Source organism: Tachyglossus aculeatus, chromosome 2 (genome assembly GCF_015852505.1).
Source record: "Tachyglossus aculeatus isolate mTacAcu1 chromosome 2, mTacAcu1.pri, whole genome shotgun sequence".
In the NCBI taxonomy this organism is placed as follows: Eukaryota; Metazoa; Chordata; class Mammalia; order Monotremata; family Tachyglossidae; genus Tachyglossus; species Tachyglossus aculeatus.
The window spans coordinates 130748321-130762446 of NC_052067.1; the positions used below are offsets into that span (position 1 = coordinate 130748321).

At 44.9% G+C, this 14126-nt stretch overlaps 1 protein-coding gene across 1 annotated transcript in view; it reads left to right on the plus strand.

Annotated features, from left to right (window-relative positions):
• LOC119948167 (sulfotransferase 1C4-like) overlaps nucleotides 1-14126 on the plus strand; it is a 55924-nt gene that overhangs the window by 21063 nt on the left and 20735 nt on the right. The window contains exon 4 of the mRNA XM_038770104.1: nucleotides 8641-8767. Within this exon, the coding sequence (XP_038626032.1) occupies nucleotides 8641-8767 (127 nt within the window). The remainder of the gene's footprint in view (nucleotides 1-8640; nucleotides 8768-14126) is intronic.

Consider the following 14126-nt stretch of genomic DNA (forward strand, 5'->3'; position numbering starts at 1 on the left):
TGGGCGCTTAGAACAGTGCTTTGCACTTAGTAAGCGCTTAATAAATGCCATCATTATTATTAGTAGTAGTAGTAGTAGTAGGAGGGTGTTGAGGCATAGTGGAAGGGGATGTGGAGTCTTTTAGACTGTGAGCCCACTGTAGGGTAGGGACTGTATATGTTGCCAATTTGTACTTCCCAAGCGCTTAGTACAGTGCTCTGCACACAGTAAGCGCTCAATAAATACGATTGATGACGATGATGTGGTGATTGAGCGCTTTAAAGGGCTGCCCGCAGACTGCATTCATTCAATCGTATTTACTGAGCGCTTACTGTGTGCAGAGCACTGTACTAAGCGCTTGGGAAGTACAAGTCGGCAACCCGTAGAGACGGTCCCTACCCAACAATGGGCTCAGAGTCTACAAAGGGGAGACAGACAACAAAACAAAACATGTGGACGGGTGTCAAAACCGTCAGAATAAATAGAATTGCAGCTATATGCACATCATTAACAAAATGAAGCAGCATGGCTCAGTGGAAAAGAGCCGGGGATTTGGAGTCAGAGGTCATGGGTTCAAATCCCGGCTCCGCCAATTGCCAGCTGTGGGACTTTGGGCAAGTCACTTCACTTCTCTGGGCCTCAGTTACCCCATCTGTAAAATGGGGATAAAGACTGTGAGCCCCCCGTGGGACAACCTGATCACCTTGTAACCTCCCCAGTGCTTAGAACAGTGCTTGGCACATAGTAAGTGCTTACTAAATGCTATCATTATTATTATTATTACAAGTCGGCAACATAAGGAGATGGTCCCTACCCAACAGCGGGCTCACAGACTAGAAGGGGGAGACAGACAAGAAAACAAAACATGTAGACAGGTGTCAAAACCGTCAGAGTAAATAGAATTACAGCTCTATTGTTAACACATCGTTAACAAAATAGAGTAATAATAATAATGATGGCATTTATTAAGCACTTACTATGTACAAAGCACTGTTCTAAGCGCTGGGGTAGATACAAGGTAATCAAGTTGTCCCATGTGGGGCTCACAGACTTAGTCCCCATTTAGTAGTAAATATGTACAAGTACGATCGAGTAATAAATCTGTACAAATATATACAAGGGCCGTGGGGAGGAGGAGAGGAAAAAGGGGGCTATTTCTACTGCCGATATTGTTTACAGTTGAATTTTAACTCAATTTCATTGGAGTTTGGATCTCATTCTCATTTTATAGCTCTCCATTTAGCTCTACCCTCACCTCCCTGTGGTAGTTTTTGTGGTCCAGGGAGAATCACAGTTCATTTTCTTCTGCTAAGAATAGGGCTCTGCACATTGTCAGGAGAGAATCAGCAGTATTAATAATAAAAATATAATCAGATGATGTACTAAAGCCTTTTAGCAACACATTTAGCAACAGTTCTAGACAGAAAATGTGTCTGTTTATAATAATAATAATAATAATGGCACTTATTAAGCGCTTACTATGTGCAAAGCACTGTTCTAAGCACTGGGGAGGTTACAAGGTGGTCAGCTTGTCCCACGGGGGACTCACAGTCCCCATTTTCCAGATGAGGTAACTGAGGCCCAGAGACGTGAAGTGACTTGCCCAAAGGCACACAGCTCACAAGTGGCGGAGCCGGAATTCGAACCCATAACAATAATAATGATGGTGTTTGTTAAGCGCTTACTATGTGCAAAGCACTGTTCTAAGCGCTGGGGAGGTTACAAGGTGATCAGCTTGTCCCATGGCGGGGGGTTCACAGTCCCCATTTTCCAGATGAGGTAACTGAGGCCCAGAGACGTGAAGTGACTTGCCCAAAGGCACACAGCTCACAAGTGGCGGAGCCGGAATTTGAACCCATAACAATAATAATGATGGTGTTCGTTAAGCGCTTACTATGTGCAGAGCACTGTTCTAAGCGCTGCGGAGGTTACAAGGTGATCAGGTTGTCCCACGGGGCGGGGGCTCACAGTTTTAATCCCCATTTTACAGATGAGGTCACTGAGGCCCAGAGAAGTTGACTTACCCAAAGTTATTCATTCAGTCGTATTTATTGAGCGCTTACTGCGTGCAGAGCACTGTACTAAGCGCTTGGGAAGTACAAGTCGGCAACATATAGAGATGGTCCCTCCCTAACAGCGGGCTCGCACAGGTGACAAGTGGCAGAGCTGGGATTTGAACCTGTGACCTCCGACTTCAAAGCCACTTTCCACTGAGCCACACTGCTTCTCTTATCGTTTATGGTTATATTGTACTCTCCCAAGCGCTTAGTACAGTGCCCAGCACACAGTAAGCGCTCAATAAGTATGACTGAGTCAGCCAGACCACCCCCCCACAGAAAGTCAGTCCATTGGCTTTGAGCTGGGACTGCCCCATCCCCACTCCGACCCCAGTCCCGTGGTGGCCCAGGCCATGAACTGGAGAAGCAGCGTGGCTCAGTGGAAAGAGCCCGGGCTTTGGAGTCAGAGGTCATGGGTTCGAATCCCGGCTCCGCCACTTGTCAGCTGGGTGACTCTGGGCAAGTCACTTAACTTCTCTGGGCCTCAGTTATCTCATCTGTAAAATGGGGATGAAGACTGTGAGCCCCAAGTGGGACAACCCGATTACCTTGCATCTACCCTAGCTCTTAGAACAGTGCTTGGCACATAGTATGCGCTTAATAAATGTCATTATTATTATTATTATAAATTATAAATAATTATTATTATATTATTATTAGAGAAGCAGCATGGCTCAGTGGAAAGAGCATGGGCTTTGGAGTCAGAGGTTAGGGGTTCAAATTCCGGCTCTGCCACTTGTCAGCTGGGTGACTTTGGGCAAGTCACTTCACTTCTCTGGGCCTCAGTTCCCTCATCTGGAAAATGGGGATGAAGACTGTGAGCCCCCCGGGGGACAACCTGATCACCTTGTAACCTCCCCAGCGCTTAGAACAGTGCTTTGCACATAGTAGGTGCTTAGTAAATGCCGTTATTATTATTATTATAAATTATAAATAATAATTATTATTATATTATTATTAGAGAAGCAGCGTGGCTCAGTGGAAAGAGCATGGGCTTTGGAGTCAGAGGTCAGGGGTTCAAATCCCGGCTCCGCCACTTGTCAGCTGGGTGACTTCGGGCAAGTCACTTCACTTCTCTGGGCCTCAGTGACCTCATCTGGAAAATGGGGATGAAGACTGTGAGCCCCCCAGGGGACAACCTGATCACCTTGTAACCTCCCCAGTGCTTAGAACAGTGCTTGGCACATAGTAGGTGCTTAATAAATGCCATTATTATTATTATTATAAATTATAAATTATTATTATTATTATATTATTATTAGAGAATCAGTGTGGCTCAGTGGAAAGAGCATGGGCTTTGGAGTCAGAGGTCAGGGGTTCAAATCCCGGCTCCGCCACTTGTCAGCTGGGTGACTTTGGGCAAGTCACTTCACTTCTCTGGGCCTCAGTTACGTCATCTGGAAAATGGGGATGAAGACTGTGAGCACCCCGGGGGACAACCTGATCACCTTGTAACCTCCCCAGCGCTTAGAACAGTGCTTTGCACATAGTAAGCGCTTAGTAAATGCCGCTTAGAACAGTGCTTTGCACATAGTAAGTGCTTAGTAAATGCCATTATTGTTATTATTATTATCATTATTATCATTATTATTATTATTATTATTATTATTATTATTATTAACACGCCCTCCCCGTTGAAGCGAGGCCCGTGTTTCCCACGCCTGGTCCTCAGTCCCACCGCTCAATTCAAGACAGGCTAGAAATTGGTGCAGTCATTCAGTGCTTAACAAATACAACTTAGAGAAGCAGCGGGGCTCAGTGGAAAGAGCCCGGGCTTGGGAGTCAGCGGTCATGGGTTCGAATAATAATAATAATAATAATGGTATTTGTTAAGCGCTTACTAGGTGCAAAGCACTGTTCTAAGTGCTGGGGAGGATACAAGGTGATCAGGTTGTCCCATGGGGGGCTCACAGTCTACTTCCCCATTTTCCCGATGAGGTAACTGAGGCCCAGAGAAGTCAAGAGACTTGCCCAGAGTCACACAGCTGACAGTTGGCGGAGCCGGGATTTGAACCCGTGACCTCCGACTCCAAAGCCCAAGCTCTTTCTACTGCGCCACGGCATTCATTCATTCAATCGCATTTATTGAGGGCTAACTGTGGGTAAAGCACTGTACTAAGCGGTTGGGAGGGTACAGTGCATGACAACAGTGCTCTGCACATAGTAAGCGCTCAATAAATACGATTGATGATGACGACAAGCACACGTTCCCTGCTCACGTCGAGCTCACAGTCTAGAGGGGGAGACAGACATTAACATGCATACATAAATAAATCAATTACAGGTATATTCATATGTGCAGTGGGGTTTGGGGGGAGGATGAATGTAGAGAGCATGTCAGGGCTCATCTCATTCATTCAGTCGTATTTATTGAGTGCTTACTGTGTGCAGAGCACTGGACTAAGCGCTTGACTCAAAGAAACCTTCCCTGACTAAGCCCCTCCTTTCCTCTTCTCCCCCTCCCTTCTGCCTCACCCTGACTTGCCCCCTTTGGAGTCAGCGGTCATGGGTTCAAATCCCGGCTCCGCCAACTGGCAGCTGGGTGACTTTGGGCAAGTCACTTCACTTCTCTGGGCCTCAGTTCCCTCATCTATAAAATGGGGATTAAGACTGTGAGCCCCCCGTGGGACCACCTGATCACCTTGTATCCCCCCCAGAGCTTAGAACAGTGCTTTGCACATAGTAAGCGCTTAGCAAATGCCAACATATTATTATTATTATTATTATTATTATTATTATTACTAAGCGGTTGGGAGGGTACAGTGTATGACAAGCATATGTTCCCTGCTCATGTCATGCTCACAGTCTAGAGGGGGAGATAGACATTAACATGCATACATAAATAAATAAATTACAGGTATATTCATATGTGTTGTTCGGTTGGGAGGGAGGATGAATGCAGAGAGCATGTCAGGGCTCATCTCCTCATTCATTCAATCGTATTTATTGAGCGCTTACTGTGTGCAGAGCACTGTACTAAGCACTTGACTCAAAGAAACCCTCCCTGACTAAGCCCCTCCTTTCCTCTTCTCCCCCTCCCTTCTGCCTCACCCTGACTTGCCCCCTTTGGAGTCAGAGGTCATGGGTTCAAATCCCGGCTCCGCCAACTGGCAGCTGTGTGACTTTGGGCAAGTCACTTAACTTCTCTGGGCCTCAGTTCCCTCATTTGTAAAATGGGGATTAAAAACTGTGAGCCCCCCGTGGGACAATCTGATCACCTTGTATCCCTCCAGCACTTAGAACAGTGCTTTGCACATAATAAGCGCTTAACAAATGCCAACATTATTATTATTATTATTATTATCATTATTATTATTACTAAGCGGTTGGGAGGGTACAGTGTATGACAAGCATACGTTCCCTGCTCACGTCACGCTCACAGTCTAGAGGGGGAGATAGACATTAACATGCATACCTAAATAAGTAAATTACAGGTATATTCATATGTGCTGTGGGGTTGGGAGGGAGGATGAATGTAGAGAGCATGTCAGGGCTATTTATTTTATTTTGTATCCTATTTAGTTTATTTTGTATCCTATTTATTTTATTTTGTATCCTATTTATTTTATTTTTATCCTATTTATTTTATTTTGTATCCTATTTATTTTATTTTGTTAGTATGTTTGGTTTTGTTCTCTGTCTCCCCCTTTTAGACTGTGAGCCCACTGTTGGGTAGGGACTGTCTCTATACGTTGCCAATTTGTACTTCCCAAGCGCTTAGCACAGTGCTCTGCACATAGTAAGCGCTCAATAAATACGATTGATGATGATGATGATCTCATTCATTCAGTCGTATTTATTGAGCGCTTACTGTGTGCAGAGCACTGTACTAAGCGCTTGACTCAAAGAAACCTTCCCTGACTAAGCCCCTCCTTTCCTCTTCTCCCGCTCCCTTCGTCCATCCCCCTCCCAGCCCCACGACCCTTGTGAATATATCTGTGATTTCTTTATTTATTCATTTATATTAATGCCTGTCTCCCCCTCTAGACTGTGCGCTTCCTGTGGGCAGGGAATGTGTCTGTTGTTATACTCTCCCAAGCGCTTAGTACAGTGATTTGCACAGGGCCAGCACTCAAAAAATACGATTTGAATGAAAGAATGAATTATGGACCCAGCCATAATTTATTGACGTTAATATCTGTCTCTCCATGGCTTAGTGGCTAGAGCACGGGCCCGGGTGTCAGAAGGTCATGGATTCTAATCCAGGTTCCACCACTTGTCTGCTGTGTGACCGTGGGCAAGTCGCTTCACGTCTCTGGGCCTCAGTTACGTCATCTGCAAAATGGGGATTGAGGCTGTGAGCCCCACGTGGGACCGGGACTGTGTCCAACTCGATTTACTTGTATCCGCCCCAGTGCTCAGTACAGTGCCTTGAACATAGTAAGCACTTAACAAATACCACCATCATCATCATCATTATTATTATTATTATTAGACTGCATCCACCCCAGTGCTTAGTACAGTGCCTTGAACATAGTAAGCACTTAACAAATACCATCATCATCATCATTATTATTATTATTAGACTGTATCCACCCCAGTGCTTATTACTGTGCCTTGAACATAGTAACCACTTAACAAATACCATCATCATCATCATCATCATTATTTTTATTATTATTAGACTGTATCCACCCCAGTGCTTAGTACAGTGCCCTGAACATAGTAAGCACTTAACAAATACCATCATCATCATCATTATTGTTATTATTATTAGACTGTATCCACCCCAGTGCTTAGTACAATGCCTTGAACATAGTAAGCACTTAACAAGTACCATCATCATCATCATTATTGTTATTATTATTAGACTGTATCCACCCCATTGCTTAGTACAATGCCTTGGACATAGTAAGCACTTAATAAATACCATCATCATTATTATCATCATTATTATTATTAGACTGTATCCACCCCAGTGCTTAGTACAGTGCCTTGAACATAGTAAGCACTTAACAAATACCATCATCATCATCATTATTATTATTATTAGACTGTATCCACCCCAGTGCTTAGTACAGTGCCTTGAACATAGTAACCACTTAACAAATACCATCATCGTCGTCATTATTATTATTATTATTAGACTGTATCCACCCCAGTGCTTAGTAGAGTGCCTTGAACATAGTAAGCACTTAATACCATCATCATCATCATCATTATTATTATTATTATTATTATTAGACTGCATCCACCCCAGTGCTTAGTACAGTGCCTTGAACATAGTAAGCACTTAACAAATACCATCATCATCATTATTATTATTATTATTAGACTGTATCCACCCCAGTGCTTAGTAGAGTGCCTTGAACATAGTAAGCACTTAACAAATGCCATCATCATCATCATCATTATTATCATTATTCTTATTATTAGACTGTATCCACCCCAGTGCTTAGTACAGTGCCTTGAACATAGTAAGCACTTAACAAATACCATCATCATCATCATCATCATCATTATTATTATTATTAGACTGTATCCACCCCAGTGCTTAGTACAATGCCTTGAACATAGTAAGCACTTAACAAATACCATCATCATCATCATTATTATTATTATTAGACTGTAATAATAATAATGGCATTTATTAAGCGCTTACTATGTGCAAAGCACTGTTCTAAGCGCTGGGCAGCTTACAAGGTGATCAGGTTGTCCCACATGGGACTCACAGTCTTAATCCCCATTTTACAGATGAGGTAACTGAGGCCCAGAGAAGTGAAGTGACTTGCCCAATATCACACAGCTGACAGTTGGCGGAGCCAGGATTTGAACCCATGGCCTCTGACTCCAAAGCCCGGGCTCTTTCCACTGAGCCACGCCCAATGCTTAGTACAGTGCCTTGAACATAGTAAGCATTTATCAAATACCATCATCATCACTGCTTAGTACAGTGCTCTGCACATAGTAAGCGCTCAATAAATACGATTGATGATGATCAGTATTATTATCATTATTATTAGACTGTAAGCTCGATGTGGGCAGGGAACGTGTCTACCAACTCTGTTACGTTGTACTCTCCCAAGTGCTTAGTACAGGTGCTTTGCACACAGCAAGCGCTTAATAAATACGATGGATTGATGGAAAACTTAGAACAGTGCTTTGCACATAGTAAGCGCTTAATAAATGCCATTAAAAAGAAAAAGGAAAAGAAAAAGGAGCCATCGAAAATGCACCCGTAGAACACTCCTGAGTCTCCAGTGAACGACCCTCAGATAAAAGCAGTGTGGCTCAATGGAAAGGGCCCGGGCTTTGGAGTCACAGGTCACGGGTTCAAATCCCGGCTCCGCCAATTGTCAGCTGTGTGACTTTGGGCAAGTCACTTAGCTTCTCTGGGCCTCAGTTACCTCGTCTGTAAAATGGGGATCAGGACTGTGAGCCCCACGTGGGCCAACCTGATCACCTTGTAACCTCCCCAGCGCTTAGAACAGTGCTTTGCACATAGTAAGCGCTTAATAAATGCCATCATTATTATTATTATTATAAAAACCTAAAGAGCTACCTGAATGCTTTCAGGCTCCCATCGGTTTCTCATATAAGATGTTCGTTTTTTACCTTTCTCCCTCTGACCGTCACTTTTGCCTCCCTCTCCATCCCATTCCAGATCATCTACGTGGCCAGAAATGCCAAGGACAACTTAGTGTCCTATTACCATTTCCACAGGATGAATAAAGCGCTTCCTGATCCGGGAACATGGGATGAGTTCTTTGAAAATTTCCTGTCTGGGAAAGGTAGATTTTTTGCCCCCCCTTCTTGCTGGAGTTTATCGCTTCCTTCAGTGACTCCTCTTTCTTGTCAAGCGCTCCGTATCTTCCCACCCAAACCCCGTCCTCCCCCTGACTTACCCATCACTGTAGACAACACTACCATCCTCCCTGTTTCACAAGCCCGTAACCTGGGTGTTATCTTCCACTTATCTCTGACTTTCAGTCTCTCCAAATCCTCGATTTTCTACCGTCACGGCATCTGTAGAATCTGCTCTTTTCTCTCCGTCCAAACTCCTGGGTTGCCCGTCTACCTGTTGGGGGCGGGAAACGTGTCTGTTTATTGTATTATATTCTCCCAAGCGCTTAGTACAGTGCTTTGCACACAGAAAGCGCTCAATAAATACAAGTGAACGAATGAATCATCTCTTGGGGCTCACCACCGGCGCCTTGCCCACACAGGCGTGGCTCAGTGGCAAGAACCCGGGCTTGGGAGTCAGAGGAAATGAGTTCTAATCCTGCCTCCGCCACTTGTCAGCTGTGTGACTTTGGTCAAGTCACTTCACTTCTCTGGGCTTCAGTTCCCTCATCTGTAAAATGGGGGTGAAGACTGTGAGCCCCCCCGTGGGTCAACCCGATCACCTTGTAACCTTCCCAGCACTTAGAACAGTACTTTGCACATAGTAAGCGCTTCATAAATGTCATCGTTATTATTATTATTGTCAGCTGTGTGACTTTGGTCAAGTCACTTCACTTCTCTGGGCCTCAGTTCCCTCATCTGTAAAATGGGGATGAAGACTGTGAGCCCCCCATGGAACAACCCGATCACCTTGTAACCTTCCCAGCACTTAGAACAGTGCTTTGCACATAGTAAGCGCTTCATAAATGCCATCGTTATTATTATTATCATTGTCAGCTGTGTGACTTTGGGCAAGTCACTTCACTTCTCTGGGCCTCAGTTCCCTCATCTGTAAAATGGGGATTAAGACTGTGAGCCCCATGTGGGACAACTTGATCACCTTGTATCCCCCTCCTCCAGTGCTTAGAACAGTGCTTGGCACATAGTAGGCGCTTAACAAATACCATCATCATCATCATCCTCCCTCCGTCCTGGAACTCCCTCGTCCTTCACATTATAATAATAATAATGATGATGATGGCATTTGTTAAGCGCCTGTTATGTGCCGAGCACTGTTCAAAGAGCTGGGGTAGATTCCAGTTAATCAGGTTGGATACAGTCCCTGCATTCATTCATTCAATCGTATTTATTGAGCGCTTACTGTGTGCAGAGCACTCACACTCGTAATCGTATCCAACACCCCCCCGTATCTTCATATCCCACAAACACCCCTTCTTGCCACCTCCAAGCCATCCTAAGATCAATCAATTGTATTTATTGAGCGCTTAATGTGTGCCACCTGCACCTCTGATCCCAAACCTTTACATATTATCATCATCATCATCATCAATCGTATTTATTGAGTGCTTACTATGTGCAGAGCACTGTACTAAGCGCTTGGGAAGTACAAATTGGCAACATATAGAGACAGTCCCTACCCAACAGTGGGCTCACAGTCTAAAAAGCACTCGCTCACTACCTTCTTCCCTCCTTGACTGTCCCCTCCGACCCTTCACTTGCCAATCAATCAATTGTATTTATTGAGCGCTTACTGTGTGCAGAGCACTGTACTAAGCGCTTGGGAAGTACAAGTTGGCAACATATAGAGACAGTCCCTACCCAACAGTGGGCTCACAGTCTAAAATGGCTTCTCCTCGATCACTCTCAAACACGCTCATGTCTCCCCATCCTAAAAAAAAAAAGCTCTCCCTTGTCTTCCACAGCTCCTTCCAATTATCCAATTATTAGAGGAGAAGCAGTGTGGCTCAGTGGAAAGAGCCCGGGCTTGGGACCCAGAGGTCATGGGTTCTAATCTCGGCTCCGCCGCTTGTCAGCTGTGTGACTTTGGGCAAGTCACTTCACTTCTCTGGGCCTCAGTGACCTCATCTGGAAAATGGGGATTAAGACTGTGAGCCCCCCACGTAGGACAACTTGATCACTTTGTAACCTCCCCAGCACTTAGAGCAGTGCTTTGCACATAGTAAGCGCTTAATAAATGCCATCATTATTATTATTATTATCAGCTGTGTGACTTTGGGCAAGCCACTTCACTTCTCTGGGCCTCAGTGACCTCATCTGGAAAATGGGGATTAAGACTGTGAGGCCCCCCCCCCACACCCCCGTAGGACAACTTGATCACTTTGTAACCTCCCCAGTGCTTAGAACAGTGCTTTGCACATAGTAAGTGCTTAATAAATGCCATCATTATTATCATTATTATTATTATTATTGTCAGTTGTGTGACTTTGGGCAAGCCACTTCACTTCTCTGGGCCTCAGTGACCTCATCTGGAAAACGGGGATTAAGACTGTGAGCCCCACATGGGACAACCTGATCACCTTGTGTCCACCCCAGCGCTTAGAACAGTGCTTTGCACCTAGTAAGCGCTTAATACCAAAATTATTATTATTATTAATTATTGCCCCATCTCCCTCTCTCCTACCATTCCTTTCCAAACTCCTCGAGCGAGGCGTTTACACTCGCTTTTTCTACATCCTCTTCTCCAGTTCTCTCCCCCACTCCCTGCAATCGGGCTTCCCCACCTTCGCTCCCCAGAAACTACCCTCAATCAATCCATCGTATTTATTGAGCGCTTACTGTGTGCAGAGCACTGGACTAAGCGCTTAAGCGCTTGACCCTCTTCTAAGGTCACCAGTGACCTCCTCCTTGCCAAATCCCACGGCCTCTACTCTGTCCTATTCCTCCTTGACCTCTCGGCTGTCTTCAGTGCTGTGGACCACCTCCTTCTGGAAGCATCCAAACTTGGCTTCGCTGACATTGTCCATTCCTGGTTCTCCTCCTGTCTGTCTGCTCTTTCTCACTCCCTTTTTTCGGGCTCCTCTTCCTCCCATCCTCTAACTGTGGGAGTCCCTGGTTCCCCTTCTATTCCCCATCTACACCCATTCCCTTGGAGAACTCATTCACTCCTAAGGCTTCACCTACCATCTCTATGCAGATGATTCCCAAATCGACATATCCAGAGCTGACCTCTATCCTTTTCTGCCCTTTTCTCATTTCCCTCCACCCTTTAGGGCATCTCGACTTGGGTGTCCCACCATCGCCTCAAACCTAACAGGTCCAAAACAGAACACCTCATCTCCCCACCCAAACCCTGTCCTCTCCCTGATTTTCCCCATCACGGTTGGCGACATCACCACCCTCCCTATCTCACCAGCCTGTAACTTTGACATTATCCACGACCTGTCTCTCTCATTTGACCCACATATTCAGTTCCTCATCAAATCCCCCCTTCACCGTCATCATCATCAATCGTATTTATTGAGCGCTTACTATGTGCAGAGCACTGTACCAAGCTCTTGGGAAGTACAAATTGGCAATATATAGAGACAGTCCCTACCCAACAGTGGGCTCACAGTCTAAAAGGGGGAGACGGAGAACAAAACCAAACATACTAACAAAATAAAATAGAATAGATATGTACAAGTAAAATAAATAAATAAATAGAGTAATAAATATGTACAAACATATATACATATATACAGGTGTTGTGGGGAAGGGAAGGAGGTAAGATGGGGGGGATGGAGAGGGGGACGAGGGGGACATCTCCACGACATCTCCATCTTCGCAACATCTCCAGGGCTCAGTGGAAAGAGCGCTGGCTTTGGAGTCAGAGGTCATGGGTTCAAATCCCAGCTCTGCCAGTTATCAGCTGTGTGACCTGGGGCAAGTCCTGCTGAGAGCTCACCTCCTCCAGGAGGCCTTCTCAGACTGAGCCCCCTTTTTCCTCTCCTCCTCCTCATCCCCCCCGCCCTACCTCCTTCCCCTCCCCACAGAACTTGTACATATTTGTACAGATTTATTACTCTATTTATTTTACTTGTACATATTTACTATTCTATTTATTGTATTAATGATGTGCATCTAGCTTTATTTTTCTTTATTCTGATGACACCTGCCCAAATGTTTTGTTTTGTTCTCTGTCTCCCCCTTCTAGACTGTGAGCCCGTTGTTGGGTAGAGACCGTTTCTATATGTTGCCAACGTGTACTTCCCATGCGCTTAGTACAGTGCTCTGCACACAGTAAGTGCTCAATAAATACGATTGAATGAGTGACTGAAAGTCACCTAACTTCTCTGTGCCTCAGTGACCTCATCTGTAAAATGGAGATTAAGACTGTGAGCCCCCTGTGGGACAACCCGATCACCTTGTAACCTCCCCAGTGCTTAGAACGGTGCTCTGCACATAGTAAGCGCTTAATAAATTGAGAAGCCGCATGGCTCAGTGGAAAGAGCACGCGCTTTGGAGTCAGAGGTCATGGGTTCAAATCCCAGCTCCACCAATTGTCAGCTGTGTGACTTTGGGCAAGCCACTTACGATTGATTGATTGATATATGTATACGTGTTTGTATGTATTACTCTATTTCATTTGTGCATATTTATTCTATTTATTTTATTTTGTTAATATGTTTTCTTTTGTTGTCTGTCTCCCCCTTCTAGACTGTGAGCCCGCTGTTGGGTAGGGACCGTCTCTATATGTTGCCAACTTGTACTTCCCAAGCGCTTAGTACAGTGCTCTGCACACAGTAAGCGCTCAATAAATACGATTGATTGATTCTCTGTGCCTCGGTTACCTCATCTGTAAAACGGGAATTAAAACTGTGAGCCCCCCGTGGGACAACCCAATCACCTTGTAACCTCCCCAGAGCTTAGAACAGTGCTTTAGCACGTAGTAAGCACTTAACAAATACCAATATTATTATTATTATTATTGTAAATGCCATCATTATTATTATTATTATCATCTCTAGAATTCACCTTTCCCTTCCATCCAAACTGCTACCATGTAGATGCAAACAGTCATCATTTTCCACCTTGGCTATTGCACAGCTCCCTCAGTCCCTACCTCCTATCATCTGTCTCTCTCCTCTCCGGTCCATACTTCAATCTGCTGCCCAGATCATTTTTCTCAAAAATGGTTGAGTCCGCATCTCCTCACTCCTCAAGAACCTCCAGTGGCTGCCCATCCAGAGCCACGTCAAACAGAAGCTCCTTACTGTCAATCAATCAATCAATCGTATTTATTGAGCGCTTACTGTGTGCAGAGCACTGTACTAAGCGCTTGGGAAGTACAAGATGGCAACATACTGTCGGCCTTAAAGCGCTCAATCGGCTCTTCCCCTCCTGCCCAGACTGAGCCCCCTTCTTTTCTCTCCCCCTCCTTCCCCTCCCCACAGCACCTGTATAGATGTTTGTACAGATTTATTACTCTATTTCACTTGTACATTTATTTTATTTTGTTAGTATGTT